The 19,839-nt window shown below is 37.0% G+C and overlaps 1 protein-coding gene across 1 annotated transcript in view; it reads left to right on the top strand.

The window, feature by feature from the left end:
• CNTN6 (contactin 6) overlaps positions 1–19,839 on the top strand; it is a 270,310-nt gene that overhangs the window by 149,788 nt on the left and 100,683 nt on the right. The window contains 1 exon segment of the mRNA XM_045808106.2: positions 6,685–6,780. Coding sequence (XP_045664062.2) covers positions 6,685–6,780 — 96 coding nt within the window.

Here is a 19,839-nt window from a genome sequence, read left to right as displayed (position 1 = left end):
CAGCATTTTCTCACCTGGCAAAATATTTTTGCCGTAGGCCAAAACAAAGCACGTACCTCCAACATGGAAACTGCATCAGGAAGGTGAACAAACACTCCTCGGTCCTGTTGACTCCTGAGCAAACCTTCAGTGCTGAAACTTCTGCAGAATTTGCAAAGGGGGACTAGTATTCTACTGGTGCAAAACAAGAAACCTTGGAATTTAAAATCAGATTCAACGTTCTTGAAGTAACAAATTATTGAAGTTGTTTTTGAGGTGCAGAGAGAGAGAAAATGAGCACTGTCTCTGGTTTGGGGCAGATCATAGGGTCTGTGTCGTCAGGAAGCTCTTTTTAGAGAGGCAGTATAGTCTGGCAGTTAAGCAAATGCCCTCTGGAGCCATGGTATTTGGAATTTAATTTTACTTCCTTTACTTATAAGCTGTGTGAACGAGGGCAGATCTCTCAATTTCTGAGTGTGGTAGTAGTAGATGGTGGGAGGTGAACTTTGCAGGAGAAAGGGCGAGAATTTGGGTTTCTCCCAGCTCCGGAAACAGGACTGTAGTGGGAAATTTGTAGAAGACAGAGAGCAGACATAAACAACAGAGCGGAGAACTATAGACTTTCAAGAACTAAATATCCAATGTTTGATTTCAAGGTGTTTGAATTGCATCTTACTAAATCCATAAGATTAGCAGAGTCACAAATATGGCAGTGGTGGTGCTTCCTATTAGTTTGGGGGGCGGGGCGGGGATTGGTTTATATCTCTGTATGTAGGTCAAGGTAAGGAGCCGAGTTCCTTGTTTGCAGGGACACGAGGGTGGAGATGAATCAGGAGACACACCTGGAGAGGACACAACAAGGATTCTGAAAAGTGAGGATATCAGAAATGAAACTATGTCTTAAACCTGAAAATATAGCACTTCTTTCCCCAATCCAGGAATTTGCAGGATTCTTTGGAAAAGCACTAAGCTTTTGTGTTTCTTTATTTGTTTGAACACAGCGCAGCAGTTTATGCCTATTTTGTATCTTGTGTATGGCAGGGAGATCCCAGTTAACATTTGGAAAGCAGAAGAGCATCATGTTTGAGAGTGTGAGCTCTGGAACCAGGCTACCTCCTCTTCAGTTCTGTTTTGACAGAACTGTTTTGTTGCTGATCCTTTATGAATCTCCTATTCCTTCTTTGTTAAGCGAATGTGATAGTGGTACCTGCATTCCAGGGTCATCACGAGAATTCAATGCAGCTACTTCACTGAGTGTCTGGCACATAGTAGTTATTCTTGATATATGACAGAAAGAAAGAAAATGATTTCAAACATTAAAATAAAATAATGCATAACAAGTGGATAAAGGTCCAGTTAATATTATTATTCAGATTTTGAACAACTCCACTGTAGTATGTCCTGCTTGAAGCATGCACATTTTCCTGGTGAATAGCTTTTCCTATCCCCGACTTCATAGGTGTTGTCCTCCTGGTCTGGGTCATTGAACCCCGGGTACCCGTAGCCTTCCTCCAAACTTATGAGAGTTGGCAAACCACTGGCCTCCTTCTGTGTCAGGGACTGGCGCTGCCAAGCACATCCTCTGATTGTGATCCTCAGGCCTTGGCAGCAAATAATACAGTTTTCTCACTTTAATTAGGCTGAGATTCATTCCTACACATGGCAGCTGCAAAGATGTATTCTCCTTACAATTAGACGATGCAATACTTAGCATTGCTTGGACTTAATTTTAAGTACATTTTGGTGGCCCTTGTCCCTCCTCTGCACCTTGGTTGCTCCAGGAGAGAGCATATGGCCCTGTAATTCTTTAAAGCTTACTTTATGGGCCATTCTCAGGCACTTCCTGCTGGCCTTTGGAACAGAGCCTTGTTTGTGACTGCATTTTTGCTTATGTTCCTGCCAAATGCTTCCTCCAAAACCAGCAATAAAACCACAGGATCCGATAAGCCGTGGTCATCAGAATGGCTTAATGAGAGCAACCTCAACAATCGGGGTCTTTAACAACAACCTGCTCTGCAGGACTTATACCTTGAGCACAAGGACAGCCTGGGCAGGTCACCTTTGTGGCTTATGGGAGTTTCTCCAAATAATACAGAATTTGAGACCATCTCAGGGAACGATCTCACACCAAGCTGTTTTCTCTTAAGCAAAAATGGATAGGACAAAAATAGAAACTGGTGGTTCTTTCTGGCCTCTCCTCGTATAAGAATAAATCTAGATGTAAAGGTGTTACAGAGCAAAGAAAATCTCATTGGATGCTCAAATGGCTACCTAATTCAGTCAACCTTGCCTCAAAATATCTGAATTATATCATGTATCTGGCTAGCAAAAAGGCACTTGAGTTACACATTGAATACTTAAAGCAGATCTTGATCAAAGCATATTCGCATGAGATTGCACCTAGTTTAAATAAGGCAGAATTATATCTTGTCTGTCATCTGTGTGGCTATTAAATAGTTTTAAAATATGAATTATTAATTAAAACCTGTGAACTAGTACCATTTTGGGATGACTGTGTTTTGATAGCTAACAGGACTTGTATGACTTTTGAGAGATGTTGATTTCCTTTCATGTCAACTGTTAGAAACCCCATTGTAATCATAAAAGGCAGGAAGAAATTATGTTGCAAGCAGATATAAGTGGAAATGAACACTGAATATATTAAAATATCAGTGGTCTTATCAACAATGTGTTATAATGGCTTCTGATTAACACTGAGAACATGATTGATGTTACTGGGAGAATGGCACACTGACAATGTGACACAGAAAATTCAATCCAAAGCTTGTTAATTTCATAGAATCATTCAATTTCTCATTAGTCCTTTGTGACAGTTTTTGTTTTTGTGACCATTAAAAAATAATGACAATTTAATGGGACCTTTCAATAATGATAGTAGGAAAAACATTTTTAAATCCTCACCTGTTATTACTACTAGAAATAGAAACAGTGAATACGATATATTGATTTTTGGCTTTAAAAAGAGTTTGTTAGCTTGATTCTTATTGAGTCACATTTAAAATTATGCAAACCCAAGTCAAGGCAATAGTTCACATCAGTGGTACCAACATATGTACGTTGTTTTAGCGTTTCCATGGCCAAAGAAGAAAGGATACATATTTGATTAAAAATCCTCTGTAAGAAACAGACAAGGAATGCCAGGTCCTGAATTAGTGTAAAGCTAATGACTGCTAATCAAGAGCAGCTGGAGGAAGATAAGGGGGTGTAGCTAGGGATAAGAGAGTTTATCTTGGCCAAATATTTGTATTATTAAAAATAGAGTACATATAAGAGTTACTAAATTTATGTATCAGACTTAATCCATCTATTTCATCGAATGCTTCATTTTAATGGAAAGAGAGCAAGTCTAAAAGAAAGAATACTTATTTGTTAAATAACATAGATACACAGCATGGGTGCTTCAAATTGAAACATCCATGTACAAAAAATTTTATTGGAACCGAAATATGCTAATTGTGTTTGCACATTCGTGTATCTGAACTTTGTATCAGTCAGAGGAAAATATAGTGGCATGACCTAATCAGTTGGTGTGTCAAAATCTTAATAATTACCGCATATTAATCACCTCCTCTATAACACACTGTAGGTTAGATACTTTTAATTCATTATTTTATTTAATCCCCATAACAACCCTGATAAGTAGGCTTATTTATTGCATTTTTTCCCCTTTCTCAATGATTTACCCAACACTCTGCCATCCGTTTCACTGAGAAATTTGAAACCACTGTAAAAATCTCATCTAAATAGCAGATAATTCTACAGTCTTACCTTGTATCAATAATTATACCTTTTGTCTTAATTCCTCATCCTTACAAAGGTCAACACTTCCATGGGGGCTCTGATTGCCACCTTTCTGATTTTTTAAAAACTTCACCCTAATCTGTGTCTTAGAATTATCCATCTCTTTCTTTACCTGGTTATTTACATCAGTATAGCACCCCTGCCTTCCAGACTATTCCCTGTTCTCAAAAATCTCACCTCCCATTCATAGCAAACTCTAAAAAGTTTGCACACCTGTGATCCCATGTTCTTTTCTACTATCTACTATTTACCCCTCAATTCACTTTGGCCTCTTCTCCATAATTCCACTTTAACTTCTCTTGTCAAGATTACATGTGACCTTCATTTGCTTAATACAACAACATTTTTCTGTCCACATCTTACTCCGTGTCTTAGACCCTGCTTTCTTCCTTCTTTCCCTTCTCTCTGACCCGCTGTCTCCTTCCCTTCTTCCCTTTATTTCCTTTATTCTTTCCTTTCTCCATAATCCTCTATTCTACTTCTAAATATTGGAGATTTTTAGAGTTTGATTCTAAATGATGGATCAAATTGCTCATGCCAAAAATTTAAGAGCCATCCCATGGGGATTACATACAGTCCTATGGCTTTAAATACTATATATATGCTGATAAATTCTATTCTTATAATTCTGGACCTTGCCTCTCCTCTGAGTTCAGTGCTCATGTATTATATAGCATACATGACATTGTCATTTAAATAACTCATGGATAAGACACCCATAATATGTAGAAAATAGAAGTCTTCAATTTCTCTAAATCACACCAATAATTTATTGTAATTGTATAATTACAGTAAAGTTGTTAAAAATGAATAAAAAACCCCATAATTTATAATCTTTATAATATTTTTTTAAAGATAAAGAGAGGTGTAGGTAAAGATTTAATAATCTCTACTTCCATATGTCCCATTCACTCCCTTGAGACAACCAAGGTGAATATCAAAAATATATGTTCTATAATTTTCTCTATATCAGTTAAAAGAGATGCTCATATTTAGGTTTTTACTTTTTTCTTTTATAATGGGATAATGTCATAGCAATATTTAGCACTTTTTAAATTTAATAGTGTAGCTCACTTTCCAAGAACTTCCCAAGTCAGTCCTTTATATTTAGATCATTCTTTCTAATCATTGACAGCATTCCATTCTATGAATGTTGCAGATATTACTCAACTTCTGCACTGATTTATTATTCAGTTGTTTCCAGGTATTCCCTTTGTACTTTTAATATAATCCTAATGGAATATAATAGACCCCAGTGCCCTGATTATTGCAATTTCTAATTGACCCTTGCCCACTATGTGCCCATGAACAGTGCTTCCTTTCAATATTGTGAAACTTCCCTGCCATTTGCTATATGTAGGTTTTGAAACCTGTTTTTCTTTCTGCAAGGACTATTTTCCCTGCTGTATGTCACCATTGCATGACTGTCTCTTTCTCATCCAACAGATCTGCATTCTGTTCTTTTCATTCACAAGATATGTCGGTTGGGATAAAAGTTAACCTGCTATAACACAGAGACCCTGAAATAAATGCCTCAAACAAGATAGGAGTTGTCTTGTCTCTACTATCCTGATCCAGAGTAGATGTTCCAGATCAGCTGTAGTTGTATTCCATGCAGTCACTCAAGTACCCAGGTTAATGGTGGCTCTTTCATCTTCAACAAGATCTTTCATGTCATGGCAATCTAGGTGCTGAGGGGATGGGTGGAGAACATAAAACTGTGGAGATTTCCTTTCACACATAATACATGGAAGTTTCACTCATTGTTTCTGCTTACTACATTAATTGAAAAGATGTCTGAGAAATGTATCCTCTGGTTAGAAAAGCATATTTGATCTACAAATCTATTACTGTGGAAGAAAGGAGAATGCTTTTTTGTACACAATAGCAGTCTTCACCCCACAATAATTACCACAATTTGTAAATGTACATTGGTTTATTTGTTTTTTAACTTGTGTTCTAGTTTTCCTATTAGATAATAAGCACAGTAAGGGCAAGGTACATGCCTGATTTACTTACCAATATGTCTTCTCTCCTTTAATACACTTCCTGTATTTTTTTTTTACTTCCTGTATTTTTAGTAGGGGTTCAATACAAATTCGTTAAAAGAGTAATGTCATTTTGCAGGTTAAAAAACTAAGGTTCAGAGATGTTCAACAATTACCCATTCCTGGAGGCTGACTGACGATTCCAGGAATGTGGAAAGATGTGTACTTCCTGTGGATGGCTTAATGAGATAACTAGTTAGCTTTCTTCTAACATTGAATTTCTATGATTCTTTGGTATTCTAGGAAATTACACCACTCCAAACAAGATCATGAAGCTGCGTTGTGAAGGAGTAGAGTGAGAAAATTAGAAAATATACCTTCTTTCTCAATAGTTCAGTCACATAGAACTCTTTCCCTCACGCCATTCCATCCTAAATGCTCACGGACTCCATCTGCACATCAAATACCAATCATTAATCTAAGATGCTAAAAGACTGTAGCAAACTTGCTGCATACTTTTTGTTTTGTTTTGTTTTGTTTTATTTATTTTTTTTAATCACACCTTCCCTGGGCAAGGAAAGTAAATATGTGCTGGGTTTTAAAGATTTCCTGCTGGGCTCCAGGCTGCCTGGGAGAATAAGAGCAAACAGATAGTAGGTAATGTTAATAAATGTCTTCATCACATACTCCATTTAATTATATGAAAAAGAAAGAAGAAAAGAAAAACAAGATTTTTAGAGATAATAATCAGTGTAGATAAACTGATCATCCACTGACTCTCTTGGTCAGTCAAGTATGAGTGTCCATTACTGTTAAGAATAATAAGTTCAAGATTCTACTTTAAAATGTTTTTTACTGCAAGGTAATTCTAAAGCTGTTTTGTTTGTTTTCCAAGATATTGAAGACTTTGAAACCAAAACAAGAAGCGCAGTGTCCGTCCGAGAAGGTCAAGGTGTGGTGCTTCTCTGTGGCCCACCACCACACTTTGGAGGTATGGTGGGGGGGTAATTGGGTCACACCATTAACGTGGTCACTGGAGGAGTAAAAAAGGCACATCATGTCTTGAAGTCAATGTAGCTCTTCATCAAATCAAAAGGACCTTGAAGCTCTTCATGTTCTTTCTACTGTATCTAAATAGTACTAATCTAAATCTTTTTCAAAAGAAATTTTTGTTCAGGCAGTCACTCAACAAACATAACCTTAAGGAGTTGCAGCATGGCACCCAGTGTGAGCACCAGGGTACAGAGTGAAACTGAACACTGCTGTAGTCCAATGCTTGTCACCCTGAATGGCAAGAGATAATTTCTTTAACCTCTTTAGGCTCAGTTTCCTCATCTGTAGAATAGAGACACTATCTATTGTAGTGTCTGCATTGTAGTGCTGTTGTGAATATTAAGTGAGCTAATGAATGTAAACTGATTAGTGTAATGACTCATATTTATTCAGAAAAGAAAGCTGAGATTGTAATTTCATTGTTATTATAGACCTCTGTGGAAAAGCAAATTCCAGCATTCCTCTTGGCAACCTCACTTTAACTATTGGAAGATGAGAGCTGCTCCATTAATTAGAAGCAAATTTTGGATGGCACAAAATCAGAATATCTCTTAGCAATGGTGAAATCATGCAGTCAATGACAACTTCTAGTTTGTAATAATCTGGATTGACCTGTGAATTAACCTGTTGCCAAAGGCCTCAACCATCCCTTTGGGGTTGCATTTTGTCAAATTCCATATGATTTAGTAAAATTTGGTAGATTCTCAACCAACAGTGAAGCTGGAAGAGGCAGTATCAAAATATCCGTGGAGTCATTTCATTTGGTACAATTTAATATCATACTGATTGTATTATAGTTACCTTAATAATAATAGCAAGTACTTACAAAGTAGAGATCTAAATACTTTGTATGTATTAACTTTTAAATTTTTCACAGCAGCTTCATGAGAGAGATACTATGATTATTGTTTTACAATACATACAAATGAGAACAATAAGGTAGACAGAGGTTAAGTAACCGGTCCAACATAACACAGCTGATAGGCAGTGGAGCCAAGCTTCAAATCCAGGCAGTCTGGATCCTGAGAGCAGCCCTTTTCTAGTTGATTTGCACTCTGCAATGGGAAAATTTTGAAAGCAAATATAACAAATATTTAAAAATAAAGTGGAAGCAATCTTATCCCTATATTAAACAATCTTTTAAGAAGTTGAAAACACTTTTCAGTTATTTTCATTTTTACACAATCTCTTGAAATGCTGATACAAAAAGAAAAGGAAACTGATTAGAAGTTAACAATATTTTATTCATTAATATTAGAGTAGTATAGCATTATGCTCACCTGAAATATTAGGTGAGAGTTACATTGTTTTCAGTGCTGTCTGAGATAAAATAGTATTATTCCAGAGCATTGAAAAAATTTGATGGTGCTTATTTTTTAACCATAGGGACATTATTTTTTAGTACTATAACCTAAGATGACAAGATATACAAAGTCATGTCTGTTTGTGCTGTCAGTCTGTGTCATTTTATGCTCTGACTTTGGTCAAAGAATCTTGACAGAATTGAAGATTATTTTCAACTTTGTTTACACTAAATAAAGGTAGCAGAAATGTCAAATATTTGTAAATGAATGCCACATATTTTAAAAAGGCAGCGAATGGGACACCTGGGTGGCTCGATACGTTTAGCATCCAACTCTTGGTTTCAGCTCAGGTCATGATCTCAGGGTTCTGAGATCCAGTCCCGAATTGGGCTCTGTGCTCAGCGCAGTCTGCTTGTCCCTCTCCCTCCCTCTCTGTTTCCCCTCCCCTTCTTTCTCTCTAAAATAAATAAAATCTGTAGAAAAAATAATAAAAATAAGCAGCCAAGTAGAAGATTTCCCTTGTTACCTTGTTACCTACCACTGTTAAAGTGTATGTTGATCATTTAAAACATGTAACCCTTGTAACAGTGTCTCTCTGCGTAATGCCATGAAATTAAGTCACAACAAACACTGCCTTCAGTTAAGATCTTTTTAACTGATTAACTTATGCCTATTGCATGTGAGTTATGACAAACTTCTGTGATACCAAATTTAATTATATCATACGTAATGTTTTAGCAGGATTTCAAGGGTATTTGTCAATATTGACTTCATCCAGGATTTATAGGAATTTTCATCTGGAGAGCTCTAGGGTGTGCCATGGGCTTCCTCATCTCTGCAAGGGCAGAAATACTGGAATATTGTTCTTCTGGTCCTTATAGTTCTCCCAGACCAAAACTGAGGGGAATATTGACAGACACCCTTTGATCCAATTATACAAATAGTCATCAATTAATAAGGAGAAAGTATTGATAATAGTAACAATGGCTACCAGTTATTGAATTGTTATCATGAACAAGCCCTGTAAGTGCTTTCCATTTATTTTCTCTTTCTCAGTATTCCAATAATTAAAAACAATAATTTTAAAATGAGGAACCCAAGACTCAGACAAACTAAGTAAATCAGTTTTCGGTTGGTAAATGAAGGCAAGATTCCAGTGCAGGAGTTTCTGATTAAAAAAAAAAAAAAAATGCCTTTGGATAGAAAGCTCTGTAGTTAATGGTTAAACCTCAGATTGTTTAACAGTTTCAACACTCTTACACCTCCTGGGTTTTCTAAGAGTTCTAAGAGTGTCTTTAACTGGCTTATTTAAAACAATTCCTTATTCTTCCTTTTCCTTTCTCACCTTCCTATAAAGGTGAATTGTGCCAAGAAAGACTTCAAGAATGTAGAGAAACATATTGGTTGGATAACCTTCAAACTGGATTAGTGGACAGCTGGTTTAAAGTGAGCCGACTTTACACATAGACATTTTTGTCTTTGTAATTTTTTCCTTGGTTTAGAATATATATATATATATATGTATATATATATATATATATACACACACACATATACACACACACATATGTGTGTGTGTGTGTATATGTGTGTGTATATGTATGTGTATCTATATATATATATATATTTATTTTTTTCTTTAGTAAGTAACCATCTACCTAAAACTTGGTAGCTTCAAGCAACACCCATTTATTAGCACACAGTTCTATATGTCAGAAGCCAAAGGATGATGTGGCTGGTCTCTCTACTCAGACTCTTACAAGGATAAAATCAAAGTCTTGACCAGAAGGCATTCTCTTCTGGAAAGTCTAAGGAGGAATCCACTTCCCAGCTCACTCAAGTCATTGGCTGAATTCAGTTCCTTGCTATTATCAGAACGTTCTGAATTCTTTATATTTTCTCTCTAGTATTAGCACAAAAAAATTGGAAAACATTTCTTAACAAGGCAGGCCTATCAAATACATTTTAGTGTGTTTTATAAGACAAAAACAAAAAAACAAGAACTATGGGAGAGTAAGAAAAATTATCAACTAGGCTGAATCCTTTAAATTTACCCAAGAAAAAAAAAATAGCTCCAGGAACAAAACAAAAGAAAAAAGTGTATAGATGGATTTCCCATATAAATGATTAGTGACAACTCAGTGAAATAGAGTAATCAACATAAGCCAAACTGAACAGGTGCTGTTATATGGATGTCATTTTTTTTTCTTCCCTCCTGAAAAGACCAAAGGAGACCTGACTCCAGAATAGGCTCTCTCATGGATGTTTTCCTACCCAATTTTTAAAGTAACCACAAATGTGCTATTCTTCTAGAAAGAGAGGATTTACAGATAAAGCTTATTCTAGAGGAAAGTACCCATAGTGAAAAAGAAAAGAAACCTAGGCAATAATGCCAGAACACAAAACTGGCACATTCTGCTTTATCTCTTAGAAATGTGATATTTGGACACAAACAGGAACCATTCCCTATACTCTGAGGAGAGAAGTATATTCACTCCCTTAATCCTATTTCTTAACTAGAGATAAACTCCATGAATGTGACTAAGTCTATGCCAGTAGAGCCAGATTAAGCCCTTGTTTCCATCTTCCTAAAAAATATAATTCTAAAATATTACAGGGAAATGTAAGTTTTACTGAAAGTTTTGTCTGAAGAACACAGAGGGTGCTACAATGCACATCTGACTGAAACCCTTTTTTCCCTATTAGACATCACTTTCCTTTCTCGTAAAGGCTCTTAAGGGTAGTCTGTGACTTCCCTCATCTCCACACAATCTCTAACAATCCTTCTATTGGCTATTATAGTTATTATCCTTAATTTGGTTACCCATGTCAGAAGAATACAAGTCTCCTAGTTAGCCTCTCCGTGCTTGGCAAAGGTAAATACCAAGGTGCTTGGTAGTCAGCTAAATAAAGACTTTTCCTTTCCTCCGCTAGGTCTCTGGAGGATTCTAAGGTCTTTTCTCTACTTCCAGGTTTACGTGACAGTAAGAGGCAATACACTATTTATTTTACTTATTCATTTGGGGGAGGGTCGCTGAGCCTTGAGGTAGACTTTGAACTGCCATGCAGAGAGGTCTTTCATGGGTTTCCACTTAACTCCAGGATGAGCTTTGGTTAAGAGCAGCCATCACCTGTAACAGAGATTCTGCATAAGTCATTTGCAACAGCACTGAAAGCAAAATTTCAGACTCTCAATTTTTCTAATGATGTGAAAGCCTTGAAGCCAAAGCTGTAGGTTGGATATGAAAATAAGCTGTCAGTAGGTCTTCATGGGTGCAGTGAGTTAGCCCAGCTTCACGTGAAATTTTCTTTAAAAATGACAGAGTGAAGAAATGATACATGTTTTTTAAAATAATTAAGATCACCTTCACTGTGAAATAATAGTTTCACCATATCTAAAGTAAAGCAGATTCTTTCCCTTTATTGTCTTGGTATAAAACTCTCAATCCTGGGCTCATAAAAATTATAGGTTTAAAATTTGTTTTAGAGGAAATATTCCTTTGTCTTCAAAGATATAACTTTTAGGTTGGTAGAACAATTGAATTTATGCCAGTAATTTGGAGTATCTATGTCTGTTGTAGGAAGATAGCACTGTTGTTTGAGTCCAGCGTTTGTATTTCCGTCAATAAAAATGTTGACAATTCAACACAAATGGAAAATCATTCCAGCAAAAACTCAAAATTGTGTTATAAAGAGGAAAATTACATTGAGGAAAAGTGCTAAATTTTCATATGCCCTTCTTCCCAATTAGTTGTTTTTTTTTTTTTTCCTTCTGTTTCTGGTGTAAATGACAGTGGTGTTTTCTTTTTGTTGTTGTTGTTGCTGTTTTGTTTTTGGTGGTTTTTTGTTTTTGTGGGGTTTTTTTGACAGTGGTATATTCTCAGTGAGTAGGTCAAATCAGCAGTGACAGTATTACTTCAGGGTTGCTTAATATGTAAAAGGCAGATAGGCAGAACAGTTGCCTATTGATATAATAGTGATAACCATCATTATTGAACTAGTACTATAAATTTACTCAACAAATATTTATTGTGTACATACTAAGTACCACTCATTTTAGTGAATTTTAGGGATATAGTGGAGAGCAATGTGACAAAGTCTTTATCTTCATGAATCTTATAATGAATATAAAAACGTGACAGATGGTAATAAAAGCTAGGGAGAAAACTAAATGGTGGTGGGTGTTGGTATTGTATATTCTGAAGCCAAAGAAGGCTTTGTTGGCATTGAGAGGAGAACTAAAGCAATGAGAGAGTGAAACATTGAGAAAAGGCAGTTTGGGTAGAAGGAACAGCATGTGCAAAGGACTTGCAGTAGGGCTGTGTCTGGCACATTGGAAGAATAGCAAAGAAGCCAGTGTGGATAAAGAAAAGTGAGCAAATAGGAGCATAGATAAGGTTGTAAGCACTACCTTAAAGATATTATAGAGGCTTTAAATTTTACTATGAGTGAGATTAGAATGCATTATATGGTATTGAGCAAAAGACTGCATGCTTTCTCTGATCTCCAATTTAAAAAGTTTATTCTAAGGAATAGACCAAAGAGGGGCAATAATATAAGGAGTTAAAGGTGATTACAATGACTCAGGTGAGAAGTAATGGTGGCTTGACGCAGGATGATGGGAGCAGACCAGTGAACAAGTAACCATCTTCAGGAGATACTTAGAGGGTATACCTAAAATAATGTCCCAAAAGATTGGATATAGATTGTAAAGAGAAAGAGAGGAAGGGTTTTTGGGTTGAGCAATTACAAGAATGGAATGTCATTTGTTGGGATGATACCAATGAAGAGAGAGCAGGTTTTGGAATGGGGGAAATAGGAATTTGTTTTGGGACATTTTAACATTCAGATGTCTATTAGATAGAACAATGAAAATTTTGAGTATGCAGCTGGATTTACATATCTAAGGGGAAAGTTCTGGTTTGGAGAACTAAATTTGGTATTTACCATTGTTAAAAAAACAAAATTTAACTGCGTATATTTAAAGACCTAATTGGCTTTATTCGATGATTTATGAATTGGGCAGCATATCATCTTACGAATGGAAAGGAACCCATGGGATGCCTGGGTGTCTCAGTCAGTTAAGCATCTGCCTTCAGCTCAGGTCATGATCCCGGGATCCTGGGATGGAGCCCTGCATCTGAGTTGGGCTCCTTGCTCAGCAGGGAGCCTGCTTCCCCCTCTGCCTACCACTCCTCCTGCTTGTGCATGCTCTCTCTCTCTCTCTGACAAATAAATAAATAAAATCTTTAAAAAAAAATAGCATGGAGGACATTAGGAGATGGAAGGGAAAAATGAAGGGGGGGAAACCAGAGGGGGAGACGAACCATGAGAGACTATGGACTCCAGGAAACAATCTGAGGGTTTTAGAGGAGAGGGGGGTGGGGGGATGGGTTAGCCTGGTGATGGGTATTAAGAAGGGCATGTATTGCATGGAGCAGTGGGTGTTATACACAAACAATGAATCATGGAACACTACATCAAAAACTAATGATGTACTGTATGATGACTAACATAATAAAAAAATAATAAACAAGTAAATTTTTAAAAATTTACAAAGAAACATCCTAATAAAGTTGTCAAAGATATGCTTTAAAAAAATGGAAAGGAACCCTGAAGAGCTATACAAAATGAAAGACCTTTATAGGCAGAAAGAGGCAGGACAAAGAAGTTGTTCCAGCAAAGAGTAGATTGTTTCAGGCAAGGTCACCTTCCTCTGGAAGACTGGTAGGGTCTATCAGGTGGGTTGCCTCACTAGTGCTGACCAGGTAACTCCAGATTGACTGGTTAAGGGTCACGTTTCTGAGAGAGGCTGAAGTAGAATTTGATTAGGTATTAAGTTTTGGTTGGCTGACGTGGAACTTAGCACAAGTGACTCCATTTGGAGACTGTTGTCTGTCTGTCTCTCTCTTTTTAACACCGTATATAAATAGTGTTTAATACCACATGATTGGATAAGGTAACAAATGCCTTCTATATACTGGACATTCAGCTCAGCATTTTGTGGGCCTCAACTCATGTGACACTTTCAGAGAAAATTTCTCCATTCTATAAATTGAATAATTGTGTTAAAGAAGTTAGTGTTAACTTGGCCAAGAAGACATATCTTGAGTTTAAGCACCAGTGCATTTATTCTGTTGCCTCATCTGGTCTGGCATAATCTGGCCCACAGCAGGAAATAATTGCTAAGTGAAGTATAAATGGAAATAGCAAGTGTATCTATATTGGAGAATATGTAAACACCACCTAGAGAGGTGGATTGATTTGCCTAATATTAGTGTACCGTGTTAGAACCAGAAAGATGATGTAGCTGACCAGAACCCCAGAGTTCATTCTTCTAGGTCCTGTGCTCCACGTTTCCTCTGTCTACTTTCAGAATCTTATTCATTCCCAGTAAGAATATTTTCCCTTGCTTTCCAGCACATCAAACAGAACTCTCATGTTATAGCCTGTTTCCATTTGTACAGCCCAGGGTTTCTCAACATCAGCGCTATTGACAATTTAGGGTGAGATAATTCTTTGTTATGGGGTTTGTCCTGTGCATTGTGAAGATGTTTAGCAACATCCCTGGCCTGTGCCCATTTGATGCAATGGCATCTCCTCTCCCAATAGCGGGAAAGAAAAATATCTCCAGACATTGCCAAATACCTCTCTCAGGCAAAATCACGTGTAGTTGAGAAACACTGGAATAACTCATCTCTTACATTCTCTGTATTTAGTTCACCCATAGAGGATGGGAATTGAGAAGAAAAAAGGAAGTCTAGTCCTTCTGTATTTGCCTCCCATGACTTACCCAGTCTTCCTTAAAATTGGAGGTTTCTCAGAAGTTCATTCAGAAGCTGGCTGTGTTTTCATTCCTTTTTCAGGTAGGACATGCCAGCCCTAGAGTTTTTTGGAAGCCAGCAATAACAGGAACTCAGAGGGCCTTTACTTAGTGGTTGTTTGTAGGCCACAAAAGCAGCTATCTCCATGATTCTGAACAGGAGATGCGTAAATCAAAAGGGATCTAATAAAATCTGGGTGGTTAAGCAGTAATTGTGGAACAAATGAGTACTCAAATCGGAGCGGTTGTAAAGGTGTCAGGGCAGTGTTCTGGGTTACATCATAAACTTGCTCAGTACCGATATCAATGACTTCAACCCAGAAAAGGAATTATTTTTCTTGGATTAGGTCTTTGCCACTGAGCTAGCATAACCATGATTTACCACCCAACAGGCAGTCACATTTAACCTTAGAGCTCTGCGCAAGGTTTGCAGTAAAGTACACTCATGCCAGAATATTCCAAAGGGTAGATTTATCCACTAAATCTGAGCACTGTGCTTCAAATTCTTTATTCTTCTCATTTATTTTCTACTTCTAGAAACATACTACCAATTTTGAGGTCTGCTTTATGGAGCCAATAGAAGTTCTCAATGTCAGTGTTTATCATTACTGGTCTCTTTCACGTGGGATACTTCCCCTCTAATAAAAATTACATCCCATATAATGGGTACAATTGCATATATCTCTTGTGTTTATACTTTAAATATTACAGTGCAAGATATAGGGCTGTAAAAGATGTCAAAACATAATCATGCTCTAAGGAAAATAGGATTTGTTGCATGCTTGAGAGAGCAGCAGATATAGTCTTCAGTTGCTTATTGCAGATCTGCCATTTCTAATAATATTAAAATTGTAGAGGATGGTGTCAGTGTGAAACTACAGGCAATGCTTCAGGAAAGACCAATTATCATTCAGTTCTAATGTTACTGCTGAATCATCATAGGGAAAATGCATCACAATCATTAATAACAGATAAATGTCATAGATGGTGGAGAAAATATTTTAAAAATTCAATGATTTCAACTTAAGTGGCTCATGAATTATACATTTAATTAAGAAAAGCCAAATGGGAAGGATTTTAAACTTCCAATTTGTAAGAGTTTTTTTTTTCTTTCCCCATTAAAAATATACAGATTAAGCATGACAGTGGCTGATGATAGAACAAAATAGATTAAAAACCCCACTACAGCCTGACTATTTGGGTGAATGGGAATAGGGAACCCATGGGGAGAAGGGAGTGACAGGAAGGGCTTGCAGGTTAGCATCTTCACCAGTTCACAGAGGAGCACAAAGGGGTGCCTATGTCTAGTCACAGAGCTGTTGCCATCTTCCCCTCTGCTCGCTCACCTATAAAATGAGAAGACTGAGCTGAAGATCTTTAGGTCCCTTCCGTCCCAGACATGCCATGCAACTGTGAACTGAGGAACATCTTCTCCAGGCTCCCACATACCACCCAAAGAGAAATATATAAGATGGCCACCATTTTATCAAACTCTGAGCCATATCCCTTCCTGGTTTGATTAGGCATAGGAGATTGAGAATTACCATTATATTAGTGATTTTCAAAGTAGTGTTCTGGGACCCACCAGTATCTGCATTTCCAGGGAATTTGTTAGTGATGTAAATTCCCTGGCTCCTTCTCCGATCTATTGAAAGAGAAACGGGGATGGTAGAACCCAGCAGTTTGTGTTTTACCAAGTCCTCTAAGTGATTGTTATTTACACTGAAGTTTCAAAATCTGTCCTCTAGTGAGGCCATTTTGGAGAAAAGAATTATTTCTTAATGGTTTAACAAATGCCTTCTATTCCCTGCTAATAGTAGCTATAAATGTGTTGAAGTAATTGAAATGACAGATTGACATTTTACCCTGTAAGATTCTGAGGAAATTGAACACAGGAAAGACAATGTTGATGGGTGAGGGGATGGGTGATGAGGAACATTTGTAGTTCTGAGTAGACTTTGATATGCAGAGAGTTTGGGTGTGTAGAAGGAAGTCTGAGAGTAAGGAAGAATGCTCCAAGAGGATCATATTGACATAGAAGAAGAGGATCAGTTGTAGATACATAGAAAAGAAGAAAGGTAGTATTAGGGAAAGAGCAAAGGATTTGGCATCTGAAGGATCTAGGTTCAAGTCCTCCTCCTTCTACACGCAAACAATGTGATTTTGGAAAATTACTTTTATATTCCTAGCTCCAGTACCTTCTCCTGTTTAACGGGCATATTATCAATAGCCAACTAGCATCACAAAACAAAATTCTGGGATGATGAAATGGGTATGAAATAAAAGTACTCATTTTTTTTATTATTATTCTAATGTAATCTTCCTTATTTCTGGACAACTTTCTTCTGGCAGCTTCTAAATGTTCCACTGTTAAAGGAATAGATCAGAAAGTTTTAGCAACTAAGGTAAAAATGAATTCACCAAGGGAGAAATGGAAATTACAGTCTCAGGTCTTAAGATTATAGGGTAAAGAATACAAAGATTTCTTGGGTATTAGTGGCAACCTATAATTTCTGTTAAGTGAGAAGGGTTAACCTTGGACTTCGGAGAGGTTGAGCTTATTCCTCTCTTCAAATCAGCACTGAATAAAGATCCCTAAACTGAGACATGGCCCTGGGAATTTGCTCAAGATTGTCTTTATTTCACAAAAGGTTCAAAAGATGAGGAGTCACTGACAACATGGGAATCTGAACTACTTTTTTTTTTCTCCTCTTTATATTGAGGAAAAATTTACTATCTAGATACCTCTCACTTTCAAACAAAAACCCTTTGAGCATCTCTTTGGTGGAGACAGAGTAACAGGCTTAGAAGTGAGGCAGCAAAGGACATCAGTAAAAAAACTTAGAAGCAAGAGACCACATGAAATGATAAAAGACTCCAGTAGGGACTTGCAAAAGCAATGAAGTTTCAATACCCTGGAACAGGAGGACAATGTCAAAGTATATTTTCAAAAATAAAAAGTGAATTGCATTTATGCATACTTGATCTAAAAGCATTAGACTCTTAAGGAGATCAAAGGAATGTTGAGGGTGGAGTAGACAGTTCACAGAAACATAGATTTAACTTCCCATTCATTGCAAAAATAAATATTTTTGCAACGTCTCAAACAGCTCATCCATTCTCTGCTTGGCCATCTCTAATGATAAAGAGCTCATTACCTCATAAATCATCTGCTGTTATAGCTCTGAAGTTTAAATTGGTCTTCATTATATTAAAGGCCATTGGGCCTTCTGTAACCCCCAACAGCCGAAGTCCTATTTTTGCCTCCTGGACATCAATAGAAAGGGCTTTCTTTTATGCACATGACAGCAATTCAAAGCTATGAAGACCGCTCAATTGTTCTTCCCCACCCTGCCCCCAGGGTAAAAATCTAAGTTCTTATCATTTTCTTTTGTGATTTAACCTCCAGCCTTTGTTGTGTTGGTTATCTGCCTCTTGATATACTTGAGATTTTTAATCCCCTTTCAGTAAGGGGTGCTTGGAACATAATATTCCAGCTCAACGACATGAGCCCTTCATAGGGTGTTGAAAATACAGATTCCATGATGCTTCACTCAGATACAAGGAAACCAAATTGCTAGGAATAGGATTAGCTATCTATATTTTAACAAACTTCCTTAGTGATTCTAATGTGCTCTGAATAAAACGTAATACTCCAGTCTGAACAGTTCAGAGTAAGAATGAAAAATATTATTCACCATATTGTTTTACAAGTTGTAATTCATTCTAGTGTTTAGTTTTCCTGACACTATTTCCATCCTGTTTTTTCCCATTACACAAATATTACATAGTAATTAAGAATTATAATATGAAAGAAACACATTATGTAGAAACTCAGAGTCTTTTGTATTTCTTCCCCTCACCCTAAGAAAACCTCTATATACATTCCTAGGTTGCTAAATTTAATAATTTGTATAAAGGTGCACACACACACACACACATACACATACACAATGCTAAACATCTTGATTTACAATATGCTTTTACATAACCATACATCTTGGATTTTTTTCTACCTGAACACTACTTTTATAGATTTAATAATGCCACTCTTTACATTTTTGCATTCTATACATAAGTAGCATTTTTGTTGATTGTTCTCTGACATACCTCTCATGTTTTCTTCTTTCCTGAGAATTATATTAGAGTTCTGTCAATATAGATGAATTCATTTTTACTAAAATAACTTATGAATTGTTGTTAGAATTTAATACTTTAGCTTCTCCCCACTATTAATGGTCTGTTTGTATCCTTCCTTCCTTCCTTCCTTCCTTCCTTCCTTCCTTCCTTCCTTCCTTCCTTCCTCCCCTCCGCCCTCCCTTCCCTCCTTCCTTCCTTCCTCCCTCCCTTTCCTCCTTCCTCCCTTCCTTCCTCTTGTGCTTTCTTAAGTCTGTTCCCTAAGTCTACTGTTAGTGCTTTATTTTTTCCTTGGTGGAAGAGATTAATAAAGATGGCAACATTCCCACACTCCCACTTCCTCATAAGTTTTTCTATATAGATCAAGTTTTGGCTCTACCCTATCTTGTTTCTGCACCCATTTTTTTGTATTGTTTTGGGTTTTTTGTTGTTGTTGTTTTTTAAAGATTTTACTCAATTATTTGAGAGAGAGAGAGAGAGAAAGAGAGAACATGAGAAGGGAGAGGGCCAGAGGGAGAACCAGACTCCCCACTTAGTGGGGAGGCCGATGCAGGACTGGATCCTGGGACTCCGGGATCATGACCTGAGCTGCTGACAGTAGCTTAACCAACTGAGCCACCCAGGTGCCTCTGCACCCATTTTTAATATAAGTGCAGATGACAAATACAACCCACGGCCTCTGCCTGAACAAGAGGCCCCTGGTTGCTTCAACTGTTCTATGAGCAGTGATTTC

Source organism: Ursus americanus, chromosome 14 (assembly GCF_024610735.1).
Source record: "Ursus americanus isolate L20-20 chromosome 14, mUrsAme1.1.p, whole genome shotgun sequence".
Lineage (NCBI taxonomy): Eukaryota > Metazoa > Chordata > Mammalia > Carnivora > Ursidae > Ursus > Ursus americanus.
The sequence above is the reverse complement of the archived record's forward strand: the minus strand, read 5'-3'. Positions and strand labels throughout refer to the sequence as shown.